The sequence below is a fragment of the Phalacrocorax aristotelis genome, chromosome 22, assembly GCF_949628215.1.
Source record: "Phalacrocorax aristotelis chromosome 22, bGulAri2.1, whole genome shotgun sequence".
Lineage (NCBI taxonomy): Eukaryota > Metazoa > Chordata > Aves > Suliformes > Phalacrocoracidae > Phalacrocorax > Phalacrocorax aristotelis.
In genome coordinates this window covers 57,481-72,527 of record NC_134297.1, presented here as the reverse complement: position 1 = coordinate 72,527, position 15,047 = coordinate 57,481, and the positions used below count along the sequence as shown (strand labels likewise).

The 15,047-nt window shown below is 52.3% G+C and overlaps 1 protein-coding gene and 1 long non-coding RNA gene across 3 annotated transcripts; one reads left to right on the top strand and one right to left on the bottom strand.

Moving 5' to 3' along the window:
• Positions 1-2,408: 2,408 nt before the first annotated feature.
• LOC142067658 (uncharacterized) lies at positions 2,409-5,172 on the bottom strand. The gene is made up of 2 exons (XR_012664118.1): positions 4,893-5,172; positions 2,409-3,727 (listed from the first exon to the last, which is right to left on the bottom strand). It is a non-coding gene; the product is annotated as an uncharacterized LOC142067658 (long non-coding RNA).
• A 23-nt stretch (positions 5,173-5,195) lies between these two features.
• VPS11 (VPS11 core subunit of CORVET and HOPS complexes) lies at positions 5,196-15,021 on the top strand. Of its 2 annotated transcripts, none has more exons than XM_075116516.1 (16): positions 5,196-5,379; positions 5,708-5,856; positions 6,044-6,179; positions 7,226-7,389; positions 7,491-7,738; positions 8,124-8,325; positions 8,608-8,759; positions 9,739-9,925; positions 10,346-10,489; positions 11,018-11,206; positions 11,508-11,669; positions 12,140-12,279; positions 12,588-12,790; positions 13,564-13,735; positions 13,847-14,069; positions 14,743-15,021. In XM_075116516.1, the coding sequence occupies exons 1-16, from the start codon at positions 5,226-5,228 to the stop codon at positions 14,905-14,907; spliced, it is 2,790 nt and encodes a 929-aa protein (XP_074972617.1). In that variant the 5' UTR covers positions 5,196-5,225; the 3' UTR covers positions 14,908-15,021. The 2 variants fall into 2 exon arrangements, with proteins under 2 accessions (XP_074972617.1, XP_074972616.1); XM_075116515.1 differs by having other exon boundaries at positions 5,196-5,383; positions 5,712-5,856.
• The last annotated feature ends 26 nt before the right edge of the window (positions 15,022-15,047 follow it).

Here is a 15,047-nt window from a genome sequence, read left to right as displayed (position 1 = left end):
AGGCACCTGGACGAACACAGTCCATTTTGCTCGGTCGTTACTGCGTATACAGATGCTGCACTCGCACCGCGCTTGCTTACCTTTGAGGCGGGAATTAATTGTCTTAATTTGTCCCCGATTTGACCCTTTCTTAAATTGGAGTGAAACTGTTTGGAGCTATGAGGCGGACTCGCCCATCCGTTTCCTGGAGGATCATAAATAGAAGCCAGGTGCCTCCTGACAGCAGCTTTACAGGGTGGAAAGGTTTTTGCGTTTGGGGAATTGTCTTTGGGTTTTTTTTTTTTGTTGTTTTTTTCATTTGTCAGCAGTGACTCCGTAATTGTAGCAAATGCTGCACTAGAGTACAAACTCAAGAGCTTGGTCACAGACACTCTGTGAGCCACGCAGCTTACATCTGACTGGCAGGTACTAAATGTAAACAATGTTGGGGTGCTTTTCAGGGGTGGGGGGTGGGAGTTTGTGGGTGGTAACTTTGACCAAAAGTAAAATCTTGCTCTTGTACTGCAGCCAGCTTATGATTTTCCAGAGAGACAGAAGAGGGATCATTTTAGTGCAACAGAGACGTGAAAAATGTAAATAAAAGTTGTGTACCTTAGCGGGGCACGCGCGTGTAACAAGAACAGGATAGCGATGCCGAGTCGGATGCGCGTGCTCCGCGTGGATTTGTGGTAGGTTAGCCTGGTGCCATGCCTTGATGGTCCCTCTCGAAGCACAGAACTTTTGAAAGTATTACTTTAAACTTGGCCTCTAATTGAGGATTGGCACTTACCTAAACTATCGGGGGCACCAGTTTTAGGTGGCTTCTTGTCAAAATGGAAGCGGCCTATTTTTGGTGCTAATAGGCTATCTCTAACGGACGCGATCTTGCAAACGGAAAGATGCTCCAAAGGACTAGGGTAATCCTAGTGTTTTTTTGGGGGGGTTGGGGTGTTTTGTTTTGTTTTTTTTTTATTTATTTTTATTTCAGGGTTTTTGGTTTGTTTTTTGTTTTTTTTTTTTACCTACCCAGGCGTAAGGAGCGTGTATAAATTTTGGCTTCCTGAGAAAGGTTCCTCGCGAGCTCCTGTCTTTGCTGGTCACGTACCAGCCTTTACACTTCAGTGTCAGCTGGAGCCTTCAGTGATGAGCCTCAGGTCAAATATTTGCTCTGACAAAGATGTAAATGAGAACCTGACGTATTCTGCGCTTTTCCCCTCGGCGGTCTAAAAGCGCCGCTCCATGGGCCTGATGAAACAGAGCTTCACAGCTGGGTGAAGCGGCTGCGAGGAGCGTGACGCGACTCTTCAGCTTGCTGGAGAGAAGCTGTAGGCTGGTCCCTGGGTGTGCGCCACCGGGAGTGCGCTACAGTCACTGGAGGCCTTTTCCCAAAGGGAGGGGGGTGGGTTGGTCTCAAATATGAGTTTCAATTTCCAGAATGAGATGGGAGCATCTTTCCTTTGCCCTCTGGGACTTTTTTTTGTGGGTAAGAACAGGGAAGCGCGACATGAATTCATGTTGTGTACGTGTTGGTATCAAATCATCTCATTCTGACCTTTTGTTGTTTATTTTTACTTGGGCTGGGGGAGGGTGTCTGCTCCAAGGATCTAAAAATGCTTCAGGCGCTTGTTGTTTTTCGAACGACTGATAGGGCACAAACCTGAGCAGATAGCTGTCCTGCCTCGGTTTCTGTCTGGAGGTTGCGGAGGTGCCGTGCCACGTCTCCCGAGCTGCCGGCGTGGTGGTTCCTGTCCTGGTGCTGGACTCTGTAGTGCCGCTGGGGCCGAGCAGCTGTCGCTCTCTGAGGACAGAGTGGATTTTGTCCTCGGGAGCTGCAGCGGTATGGCCGCTGTGGTAAAGGTTGGGCGACGGTACTCTGCGCAGGGAGTTTTACGATTGCTGTGACCTCCTGGTCCATCTTCCATGAGTCACAGTTTGTCTTCGTAATGAGCCAGGTCTCTGGACCAAAGAGCATGCATCCGATCCTCAACTTGAGGCTGTGGCAGATTGTCCTGTAGGTCTTGCTCGGTTTGCCGTCGCGTTGCTGAAACGTGGAAGCATTGTTAAATTCTGCTGTAGACAAGTTGGGGGTGGGGGGGGGTGGGGGGTGGGGAGGTATGGGTGTATTAAGATACAGTCTTGCTGTATTTTAACCAATAATTACGGGGACGGGGTGTCAGGAGAAAAAAAATAGTTGCTGTTCCCTTTATTGAAAGAAACTGGAACTTTTATTTCAAGAAAAGAAATTACTTGCAATTCAGGTGGAACATTGTAATCCACTGGTCCCTAGTCAAGAGGTTGGTATTCTTACTGTTAACCAGCAAACAATGTGGGTTAGTCCTTGAAAACATTCAGGGGAGGGGGGGGAAATTGGCTTTCTGTTAAATCGGTAATCGGCAAACTCTCCAGTGGAGCTCAGATTTTGTTGAGAATGTATTTCTTCTGGCTGTATGTGCGTTGCAGCACTGACTTGTGAAGAGCTTCATGAGTTATGAGTGCAAAAAAAAAAAAAAGAATGGTAATATCCTGATTTTGTTGATTAAACACAATAAAAGCTCCCTGGAACTCCAGTTTGGTCCTGTTTTTTCTTTTAGCTGCACTGAGCAGAAACGGTGCTGAACTCTTTTTCTAGAGAACCCTGGCACGCCTCGGACGCTCGAAACGAGCTTTGGAGAGAAGCCTCGAGACGGGGAGATGACCTCGAGAAAGGGAAAGGCTCCCTGCCCTCAGCGCGGCGCGCAGCCGCAAGAGGCGGTCTCTTTCCATCCAGACCCCTGGCTGTGGTGGTGTGCGCTCCTCACAGCTCTGGTGGTCTGTGGTCTCCTCTCAGCTGGAGCGGTTGCCTTCGCCTGGCATCTGGCTGCGGTGCCCTGCTAGTCCCGACTTTGACAACGAGACCTTCTGTGAGGGGCCCGAGCGGCACTGCAGAAGTCTGCTGGGGCTGTAGCTGTACATCTTCCATGAGGAGCCGCCCCTGAGCTCTGCCTTGCTGGCGGGTTGCGCCCCAGGAAACCTCCGGCGTGCGCCGCGGCCCTGGTCGTGTTCGTTCGCAGGCAGGACACCTGCGTGTCTTCCTCTTCCACAGGTAAAGGGAGGGTGTGGGATGGGATGGGCCCTTCTGACCAGCGTCGCTCGTGGGCTGGGCTGAAGCGTGCGAGAGGTGTGCTGCTTGTTCCCGTTTATGTCGAAGGGAAGGCTGGTTGGAAAGGGCGGGAAAGCTGCTGCCACGCTTCAGCGGATACCTTAATGCTGTATTTCTAATGCGTGGTCAGTTCTCATGCCTTCGGCAGTTAAGGAACGAGAGACAAACTGGGGATCCTCCTGGAAGGGGCCTTACAAAACATACCCGATACGTACCGCCGAAGCGCGATGTGAAAATTTCACAGCAAATGTCAAAAGTGAGGCCGCAGCTTTTCACCAGAGCGCTCCCTAAGCCACTGCAGGGGGGAAAGGGGTCGCCCTGTTCAAAGTGCTTCTTGAACCTTAAGCTGGCACTGCCGAGAAAGCTCTGAGCAGTCTGTAAGCTACGTGACAGGGAACGGTGCGAGGCCTTCCCGAGGCTGGGACTCGCAGGCTGGCCCTCTGAAAACCTCACAGGTAATTGTCCAGCATAACCACAGCGGTAACTGTGTATGGTGAGTTTCTGAGTCAGTACATCGTTCTTCCATCTGTTGGGTTCTTCAGCTAAAGCTGGCCCGATTCACAGCAGCTGCATGCAGGGTTGCATAAAACTTGAAACATTTTCTCCTCTCTACTGGTCAGGGAAGAGAAGCGAATGAAGAATGGGAAGAAAGTAGTGATGAAGGACAGTGACTTCTGCAGGCTTTTAAAAATTCCTGTGGGGTATTGGTTATGGGTAGCTAAAGCGTCACCTGCTCTCAGTCACAAATTCCATAGTCCAAAGGATCGGTGAGCCCCTGAAATCTGCCCAAACGAAAGTCTAATGATAAATTAAGTACTTTTAGTCTGGTTTAGAAGTGTAAGCTGGCAGCTCTGCCGTCTTTGGAGCTCGCATGTCGATATTTCTAGGGTGGGGGGGGGCGGGAGAAAAGCCAGTGCTGCCGGCGGGCTGGGGTGTACCAGTGGGAAGGTTGTGGCTGGCCCCAGCCGCAGCATGGCGCAGAGGGCAGCGCAGCAGCTTGTGCCAGAAACGGAGGCTGAAAGCAGGACTGGAAGGTGCACAGTAAGGGAAGGTGCTGCTGCCCCCAGAGCCTCCCTCCTCCCTGCTGCAGCCCTCTCCTGGGCCAGGCCTGGGGCTGTGCAGGGCCCCCATCTGCCGGCCCAGCCTGGCGCTGCTGCGAGGGGCAGTGCCTGCAGCCGCGCTGCTTGTGGGCTGGCGGGAGCCGCTGCTTCTTCAGTAGCATCCAGTGGGGCTGTGTCCCTACAGCTGGCACCCCCCTTCCCGCCCACCCTGGGCGAGATGCAAGGCCACCGCGGGGTCCGGCTGCCTGCAGGGCCGAGGGGCTCTGCCGTGCCAGGCTCCTGGCACACGCCGGCCTGTACCACAGCTGGCTGTAACGGAGTTAACGTTCTCCGTGGCAGCCTGTGGTGCGGTTTGGGCTTGTGACTAGAACAACGTCGCTAATGCACCAGTGCTTTGGCTGCTGCCAGGCAGCACTTGCACAGTGCCGAGCTTTGCTTTCCTCTTTCCTGCTCCCCCCCCCCCCCAACACCCGCCAGCGGGCTGGGGGCCGCGTTGGGTGGGGACAGGACGCAGCTGGGATGGCCGACCCTGCTGACCAAAGGGCTATTCCGTGCTGTACGACGCATTACAGCAATAGAAGCTGTGGGAAGTGGGGGCGGTGAGTGTTTGCCGTTACGGTTTGTGTCTTCCTAAAGCAACTCTTAGGGCTGTGCTGGGGCCCTGCTGTCCAGGAAGGCGCCTGCCACGGGGAAACAGGGAAGAAATTCCTTACTTTGCTTTTCTCGTGTGCAGCTTTGCTTCACCTATTGAGCGTTCTTTATTTTGACCCGCAGGTTTTCAGCTTTTGTTGTTCCAAATCTCTCCCCTCTGCTGCTGCGGGGGGGTGGGGGTGGGGGCGCCGGCGCCATAGCCGCCGGCCACAACGACCCCACCGCACAGGTACACAGGAGGCGGGTGACCCGGGGTACGGCCTGGCTACAGCCGTGACACCGAGCGGGCTCCGGTGCGCGCCCCCGCGCACGGGATCCCCGCCCCGCGCCGCCCCGCGCGCCGCCTCGTGATCCGATGTCACGTGACAGCGCGGTGGGCGCGGCCCCGCCCCAAGATGGCTGCCTACCTGCAGTGGCGCCGCTTCGTCTTCTTCGACAGGGAGACGGTGAAGGAGGCGGCGGGGCCGGATGGGGCCGGCGGGAAGCCCTTCGCGCTGCCGCCGGGCATCGCCGTCTGCGACTCGGGCCGGGGCAGCCTCGTCTTCGGGGATATCCTGCGCGGCGGCGGGCGGCGGGGCCGGGCGCTTCGGCCCGTGCGGGGCGGCGGGGCCGGGCCGGGCCGGGCCGGGCCGCAGGCGGGTCCCGGCGCTGTCTGGCGCGGGCAGGGCTCCTGCCCGGGCTTGCGGTGGGCCGCAGCGTCCTGCGCTTGGCTGCCCTTCGCCTGCCTCAAACCCGCCTCTGGGCGCTGAGGCGCGTTCGCCGTGGCCTCCCCAGCGGTCAGACTGAAGCAGGCGTTAGGGCCGCTGCTTCTGGTCCGAACCGTGGAGGTTTTGTGTGGTTTTCCTTTTTTCCCTTTAAGTACCTTAACTGTGATTACATATGGAAGGTCAGATCTGGTTTTTGCCTCGCTCCCTTCAGCTCAGCAGTTTCCAAGCTTACAAGCTGAGGGTAACGCACCTGTACCAGCTGAAGCAGCACAGTATCTTGGTTTCTGTCGGTGAGGATGAAGAGGGCATTAACCCATTGGTAAGTCAAACGACAAAGAGGGCAATGCGTTTGTGTTAGTGTTTTTCTTATGATAAGGGAGATCAACCAAGGTAATTCCAGCAGTCCTAAGTAGCTTGCGCGCTCTGGACGCTGTCCCATTTGATGCCAGGCATGGGGCCTCCTCATATGTCACGTTTTGTTTATGCCGGGTTGTCGTCGTTCTCAGGTTAAAGTCTGGAACCTGGAGAAACGGGACAGCGGCAACCCTCTTTGCACACGAATTTTTCCAGCGATACCGGGTAACAAGCCCACAGTTGTGTCCTGCCTAACCGTCCACGAGAATCTTAATTTCATGGCTATCGGTAAGTAAAACTGAACTGTGGTCGCTTGAGACAAACATTGCCATCCTTACTCAGATGTATGGAAAATGAATAGCACAAAAATCAGCTGAGAACACCCCGACAGTTTTCCTTCTCGCACAGTTTTTACGTGACCCTCGTAGAGAGATGGTGTATCTTGCACTGTCGGGGAGCTTGAGAAGATAAGTTTAGCCTGGGTCTGTGTGTATTACAGCAGTAGCTTTGACGCTTAAAAGGGAAGCACGTATTTTTAGTTGATGTTGTCTTCCCCCGCCAGTCAGTGAGGTGACACGCGTACTGAACTTAGTATTAGATTTAGCTTTTGCTGTAGTACAGGAAAAAATGTAGGTTTTGTGATACCTAACATCACAGAGATTTTTTTCAAGTACTGCATTAGAAACCTTTTTTAAAAAGAAAAAAGCTGATTTCCCTTTTCGGATTTAACCATTCCTTTGTAATATTTACTGCTCTCACTCTACCAGAGGTTAGGCAAGAATGTTGCGAGGTTACAAGCGCTTTCAGCGAGCTGGTCCCCATGCTGAAATCAAAAAGCTTTCCGTACGCGTGTTGTGCCCTTCCACCCTGGAACAACTTGCAGGACTAGGGCTGTTGGCAAGCTGTGAAAACCGCGCCTTTTACTTGCTCTTAGGAAGTCTCCGGCTAGCCTTTTTTCAGTGCGTAGTATGTTTTGAATAAGCAAGTGAATTAAAATGATAGCTACAACTGGCGGATGAGAAAGCTGGTTGTAAAACAAAGTGCAGACTGACGTAAAGAAAAGTAACCTGTGAGCGAAGCTTGTGCATGGAGCGCGCGTTGAGCCTTGCTGAACAGTGAGATCCTGCGTGCGGTCGGGTGGCAGCTCTGAACCAAGACGGGAGCGATTGGGGGTGGTTTGGCACGTGCTTCCTTGACATGAGAACCTGTGGCGATCCTGTTAATACCTTGCTGGCGAGCACGGTGTTGTCGCTGACTGGAGCCGCCCTGACTTAGGCTGGATAACAGTTCAGGCATGCCGTATAAGTAACAGTTTGGTCTGTCCCCTTCGCCAGGCTTTGCAGATGGTAGTGTTGTACTTACAAAAGGAGACATCACTCGAGACCGGCACAGTAAGACCCAGATCCTACATGAAGGCAGTTATCCCGTTACCGGCCTTGCTTTCCGACAGTCTGGCAAAACAACGCACCTGTTTGTGGTGACCACGGAGAACATCCAGGTGGGGAGTTAATTGGAAAAAATGAGACTCTGAATCACACATTGCATTGGCTTCAGAGTCTAGTTCGGAGTGATCCCCGAAACCTTGCGTTTCCTCTGTAGTCTTACATGCTTTCAGTGAAGGACTATCCTCACCTGGAGCTGGACACTCACGGTTGTGGATTGCGCTGTTCATCCCTCAGCGACCCCTCCCAGGATCTCCAGTTCATTGTGGCAGGAAACGAATGCGTGTACCTTTACCAACCAGACGAACGTGGCCCTTGCTTTGCCTTCGAGGGACAGAAGCTGATTGTTCATTGGTATCGGGGGTACCTCGTCATTGTCTCCAAGGACCGAAAGACTTCTCCGAAGTAGGGCTCCTCAGAACAGATGAGTTCTCTTCCTGCTTTCCCTCTTTTTCCGCCTTCCCTGTGCAGCTTTGCTCTTGGGGGCCAATTGCATCTTTGCCAGGGGTGATTAAGATTCATCCGGACCCCTACATCACCTAACTCCCGTTGTGAGAGTAGTGCAGTTAAGCATGCTGAACGAGTGGGATTTTTTTTCCGGTCCTATGAAATTCTCAGTCTGACACTTAGATGGAACTTGTGTTCGTGGTGCTTTCCCTCTGGGTCCCCTTAATTTAACTGCCCAAATGAACCCGGTTTGTCTTGCTCTCCGGATACCCCTAGTTTGCGTAGGTGTCGAGAATTCAAGCTACGCTCTCCTTGCTTTCTAAAACTTTCTTCTGCTCTCCAGGTCAGAGTTTGCTGGGAATGAGGCACAGAATTCGGACAAGCAAGTCCTGAATATCTATGACTTGTGCAACAAATTCATTGCGTACAGCTCCATCTTCGATGATGTAGTGGACGTCTTAGCAGAGTGGGGTTCTCTGTATGTGCTGACCAGAGACGGGAAGATTCACGTGCTGCAGGAGAAGGATACACAAACCAAACTTGAGGCACGTAAACCTGTTTTGTTCTTAGTCTCTGCCTTATGTCTGCACGATTGTACTGGCTCTGCAGATTGAAAAGTCAAACCATTCAGGTGAGCGAGTTACGCACCAAGTGACCTGATAGCTCCTCAGCATGACCAGTGTTATAAGGCGTTCGGTGCTCAGAAGCCCGGGCCTGTGTAGGTATATGGCACCAAAAAGGAGAAATGAAGTGTTTTCCAGGTGCCTCTGAAACTTGTTTTGTGGGTGGTACTTCCCTCATACTGCTCTCGGCGTGTCTTTTAACAGATGCTATTCAGAAAGAACTTGTTTGAAATGGCCATTAACCTGGCCAAGAGCCACCACTTGGACAGCGATGGCTTGTCAGAGATTTTCCGGCAGTATGGCGATCATCTGTATAACAAGGGGAACCACGATGGAGCCATCCAGCAGTATATCCGGTAAGTGGGGGCCCCGTGGAGCCAGGCCATGTGGTACAGGTGGGAGCTACAGAGGCCTCGATTTCTGTTTCAGCCCGGGAATAAAAACCAAACCAAACCAAAAAGGTGTGACTTGAGGTGAAAATTCTATTAGTAGAGAGAAACATGTCAGTGAGATTAAAACCTCAGGAAAAAGTTGCTTGAAAAAGGCACTGTGCACCTTAGGATAAAGTTCTCCTCTTTGATCGTATTTAAATGTGAGTAGTGAAGGCACATTGGGGTGGAGTGGGGTCTGATGGTGGCATTACAAACAAGGGGTCGTGGCAGGTAAGGTGGACGGTGTGATTTGACCATGTGTGGCAGTCATCTTGGAAAACCCTCAAACAGCTTAATGTAGGTTTTACAACATCTTGGGTGTTTTAAAATGTGGAGCGGCCCGTTTTGGGGCTTACTGACAACTTCACATTCGGTCTCTGTAAAATGCCACAGTATGTTACGTTCACGTAGAACTGAAACTTTGGAGTCCCGATGTCTAGCGAGAGTCGGCATGTATTTTATCGTTAGCCGGCACTGAGCGTCGGGGTAGCCGTGGCTAAACTGCTCCTTGTGGGCTTACGTGTTTCAACTCGTTGAGTCGAGTTGAACTCATTCAAACGGACCTTCAATGCAGTGAAGGAAAATGTAGCTTTTGTTCCCCTTTTCTGGGCTTCCCAGTTAGCTGTGGTCAGAGCATCGTCCGTCTTCTCGCTGCCTCCTTTACAGGAGGATGAACTCCGTGTGTGCTGTTGCCATCGTCCCGACTGCAGCCTTTGCAGAGGGTTGGTTTGTTTCAGTGTGCGTGTGGGTGGGCGGTCAAACGCTGTAACTAGTTGTTACCTCTGATGCGCAGCTGAGTGGTCCGAGAGGGTTAGTGCCTGCTGAAGTTAAGGCTTCTTCGTGCTCTGTTGTTAATTTCTGTTTCTTTTGCCTCACTGGGCATAACGGGACGCTCCCCTCCCAGAACTATAGGGAAGCTGGAACCGTCTTACGTTATTCGGAAATTCCTGGACGCTCAGCGCATCCACAACCTCACTGCTTATCTGCAGACGCTCCACCTGCAGTCCCTGGCCAATGCAGACCATACTACGCTTCTGCTGAATTGCTATACCAAACTCAAAGACAGCTCCAAACTGGAGGAGTTCATTAAGGTATTCTGGGGAAGGTGAAATCGTGCGAAGTTGTAATGTTGTCGTCATCAATTAAGAAGGGGGAGCGGTGACATTGTAAATTGGCTCTGGTGGGGCTGTTGAGAGACAGAAGAATGGATTTGTCCTTCGGTACCTTTGTCTTTGCTCTTTATTGCTTCGCTTTATTGCCAAGCTCTTGGTTACACTCCCAGTTTGCCTGGCTGGCCACCTGCCTCTGCAGTGTGCTGGCTTTTGCCAGCGTGACTGGCAAGCTAACGAGAGGCGGTTAGACTTCTTCCTTTCTGCGCATGTGATCTTTCCTTTGCCTGAGAGGTACGAAGTCGTCCCTGCTCTGGCTTTCCTCCTCTTACGTAAATGATTGCCGCTTGTGGACTGCGGGAAGGTTGCTGAAGGACTGCCTTTCTGCTTCTGTCCTTGTAGACGAGTGAGAGCGAGGTCCGCTTTGATGTGGAAACGGCAATCAAGGTGCTTCGTCAAGCAGGTTACTACTCCCATGCTGTGTACCTGGCGGAGAAGCACGCACATCATGAATGGTACCTCAAAATCCAGCTAGAGGACATCAAGGTGAGGAGACATCATTGCTCCCGTGTTCATAGTGGGGAGAATACCGCTTCTCTAGCCTCCCCTTCAGTGAGATTCCCATTTTGCTGACCGCTTCCCCGTGGCTAGCGTGCTGACGGACTGCTGAGGCAGCAGTAACCACGCCTGCTGCCGCTTGTGTGTCGGCTTTCTAGTTTTGGCTTGTGCGGTAGACTAGGGGTGGAAATCAGAGGGGCATTTTCTGTTTCAGATGTGGCTTTTTACAGTGCCCTTTAAGAGGAGCGAGGGTGGTTAGTGAGGGAATGAATCTAAATTGCGCTCTCTTTCCCCTGAGCCACATTGAAGGTCTTCCCCAAGGAGGAAAACAAGCAAGAATAGGGAACTAGGTGATAATTCAGAACAAACGGCATTCAAGGTGTACTCACAGCACGCCTGCAGTGCTTTCTGGCCTCACCTCAAAGTGGAGAGCAGAGGCCAATGTTACGTGACCTTTTTCATTTGTTTGTTTTTAATGTTTTGGGGTTTTTTTTTTTTGGTTGGCTGCCTCCACAGAACTACCAAGAGGCTTTGCGCTACATTGGAAAGCTGCCTTTTGATCAGGCGGAGAGCAACATGAAGCGGTACGGTAAAATCCTGATGCACCATGTCCCTAACGAGACCACGGAATTGCTGAAGATCCTTTGCACTGATTACCAGCCGTCAGGAGACAACGAAGGCCCTGGGATGCTGGAAGGGAAAAAGGTACGGTGACTGAGAGTTGTTGCTCTCGAGAAGTAGCTTCGCAGCAAGCGAGTGCTCCTGCAGGCCTTGTGGCACGGGCCTGATGTTTTGGGTTCAAGGCGAAGCCCTGTCCTGGTAGTCTCAGAGACAAGAGGCCGCTTAAAGCTATTGCTCAGAGCCGATTCCTGCCCTTATTGGCATCCTGTACCGTGCTGTATCTGTTGCGTCAGAGCCTGGGAACGAGCCCTCCGCACGGCCGGGGAGAAGCGCCGGTCTGGCTGCGACCGATCTGGGTGCCTGACTTTTCCCGGCTGTGTTACAGGCTAATTCGGAGGAGTTTATTCCGGTCTTTGCAAACAACTCCCGAGAACTGAAGGCTTTTCTGGAGCACATGACTGAGGTGCAGGCTGACTCTCCGCAGGGTGTCTATGACACTTTACTGGAACTTCGGCTCCAGAACTGGGCACACGAACAAGACGAGCAGGTTTGAGCTCCTCCAGCTTTGTCTTTTGAGAGGGGGATTTGGTGTCTTTAAACCCTATCTGCTAACCCGTAACCTTTCCAGATGGGCTTCGATAACGTCGGGCAATACATATGCTGTGCTGGGCAAGTGGCACGTAAACGGGAAAGCGGCCTGCTAGCTGGGAGAATACTTTCAGTGAGGCTGAGCTTGTTTTGTATGAATCTCATTTAAAGGCAGATTGGAGACAATGCAACCTCTGTGGGCAGATGCCTCGCCCACAAAAGTAGCTCCATTTGCTTGCCTGGGTGTCTGAGGATGCTGGCTGTTTGGGCAAGAGAAACCACGTCCTGTTTGCTTAAAAGGGGTAGAGGGCAACCAGCAAAACTGTCCTCCTCTTCGAAGGAGCTGTGAATTGCTGTCAGGTCTTGGTGCAAAGTGTTCTCTTGTGTGCCTGTGTGTTCCTCTCCCTGACCTCTCCCCTTTCTCTGTAGGTCAAGGAGAAGCTGCACAATGAAGCCCTCACCCTCCTGAAGAGCGGAAGGTTCAAAACGGTCTTTGATAAGGCCTTGGTCTTGTGTCAGATGCACAATTTCAAGGATGGTGTCCTCTACCTCTATGAGCAGGGCAAACTGTGAGTGTTGCTCTTGTCTGTAGAGTCCTGTCCCTCCCCCCCACCCCGCAGGGGTTTCTGAGCCGTAAACGTCCCTGCCTTACAGTGGTAACAACCTTTTTGGAATCGCAAGATGGGAACTGCAGATCATTGCTCAGCTGAAAATATCTTGTTGTTAGAGGAGGGCAGTTACGTGGATAGTAAATGACAGACCTGTCTTGGCTTCTGTGTGCTCATCTGGGGATTGCACGGCTGGGTGAAAACCTGAGGTCCCTGTAGCGTCCCAAAAGGAGAGAGTGTTGCAGCTGACGAGTCTCTCTCCCCTGTAGCTTCCAACAGATCATGCACTACCACATGCAGAATGAGCAGTACAAGAAGGTGATCGAGGTGTGCGAGTTGTACGGAGACCAAGAGGCTTGTCTCTGGGAACAGGCTCTCGGCTACTTTGCACGGAAGGAGGAGGACTGCAAAGAGTACATTGCTGCGGTGCTGAAACACATAGAGAACAAGAATCTTATGCCTCCGCTGCTTGGTAATAATGGCATGTGGCAGACAACCCCCTGCTCCCCGCCCCCGCCCCCCCCCCCCCCATGCAAACCGGTTTATAGCACGCTCTGTAGATTAGCAATTTGAGAGAAGCATCAATGAAGTTTGAGCCCGCCATTGGAAGTAGTAACCGGCTCCATAGGGAAAGGTGATGCCAGTCACAGCTCCCTAACTAGGGAAAAAGATCTGCGGTATCAGTCGTAGAATCACAGAATCGTTAAGGTTGGAAAAGACCCTTAAGGTCATCGAGTCCGACCGCTAACCTATCACTGCCAAGCCCACCACTAAACCATACCCTCAAGCACCATGTGTGCCCTTCTCTTAAATACCTCCAGGGATAGAGACCCAGCCACCTCCCTGGGCAGCCTGTTCCAATGCCTGACAGCCCTTTCGGTGAAGAAGTTTTTTCGTAGTCGTAGAGGTGGCTGCACGTGACTTCTGCCCTGTCGGCGTGGGGAGGTGAGGGGCTTGCTGAAACTGCTGCTGTGCCCTAGCGGAGAAGTTGAAATGGAATCCAACCCTCTAGATGCTTGCTTTGGCCCTTTTGGCCTGAGCTAGCCAAGCGTGCTCCCAGTCACCTGTTTCTGGGAGAGGTCAAACTGAAACCGAGTCTTTAAAGGAGCTCTCTGATCCGGTAAGAACGCTGACTGCCTTGGCCTGTAAGTGGCCTTTTACAGGAAGGGGGCCTGTCTGGGGAGGACTAGTGCAGCTGCAGTTTTTTTTTGCTTGTGTTTAAACTAACATTTCGGTTGCTCTCAGTTGTGCAGACGCTGGCTCATAACTCCACGGCCACACTCTCTGTGATTAAGGATTATCTTGTCAACAAGCTGCAGAAGCAGAGCCGCCAGATAGAGCAGGATGAGCAGAGAATTCAAAAATACCGAGAAGAAACTACGAGGATCCGCCAGGAGATTGAAGAGCTAAAAACAAGGTGTGGGACTCTGTGCTGTCTTGTCTTTTGTAGGGTAGAGCTGTTGTTTTCTTTTATAGAGGAAAATACACATTGTCTTTCTCACCCTTCTGCCTCCTCGTACTCTCTCAGTCCCAAGATCTTCCAGAAGACCAAATGTAGCATTTGCACGAGTGCCCTGGAGCTGCCATCAGTCCACTTCCTGTGTGGTCATTCTTTCCACCAGCATTGCTTTGAAAGCTACTCGGAGAGCGATTCAGAATGTCCAACTTGCATGCCAGAAAATCACAAAGTGACGGACATGATCCGAGCCCAGGAGCAGAAGAGAGATCTGCATGACCAGTTTCAGCATCAGGTAGGGAAACAATGCCTGTCTCGGCAAGCTGGAAAAAAACAGAAAGGGCTTTACGTTAATTTACAGATCCCCAGAGGCTGGTAGAGAAGGGTAAGGCCGAAAGTGTTTTGTAAACAAGGTCACGTTAACTGCAAGTAATGAGGCATTAGGCCCTAGTGTGGCTGCGTTATGTGTAGGGCATAAAGAGTCCCCGATGCTCTGCGAAGATGGAAGAGAAGCACGTCTCACTTAGCCCTGAAACGTGACAGCTAGTCAACGAGCTGTACAGAACGAGAAAGGAAAAACATGGTGTGAATTGGGATGGGATTGTACCATTGGGGTACACCAAAAGCGTTGTGTCCGCATGCCCAAGGATGAAGTAGTAAGGTAGAGAATGGGGTAGTGCTTATGCAACGTTAGTGCACGTTAACGCACGTGGGCACCAGAGCTGCGGAGGCGATCGCTTTCTGCTTAAGGTGATTGTTCATTACCTTTTATTAAGTGCATGGCTCAACTGTAGGATTTAAACAGGAGGTGGAAACTTAGCAGAGGTGGCCGCTCATGTGGCACCTGCATTGAACTAGCAGAATAGCCAAGGAGCGCCGTGGGCTGCTGTGCCCCTCGTAACGAGGGCGAGAGGGGAGGGGAGAGGCGCCGGAGGCTTTTGCTGATGCCGCTGCTTTGTGTCCGGCAGCTCAAGTGTTCCAACGATGGCTTCTCCGTTGTCGCCGACTACTTCGGTCGAGGCGTCTTCAATAAGCTTACCCTCATCACGGACTTGCCCTCGGGAAAGGCGGCAACAACGATTGAAGCCGGCCTGCAGCGGGAGCTGCTCATCCACACCAAGCGCAGCACCTGAGCCCTGCCCCGAGCCCTGCGGCGGTGCGGGGCTCCCTGTGTGGCCGCGGCAGTCTGTACCCGGGCTTCCCCCTCACCCGGCCCTCGGGCCTACAATAAACCCGCCTCGCTGGGCGCTGGGCTGGTGTGCGGGGCCTCTGC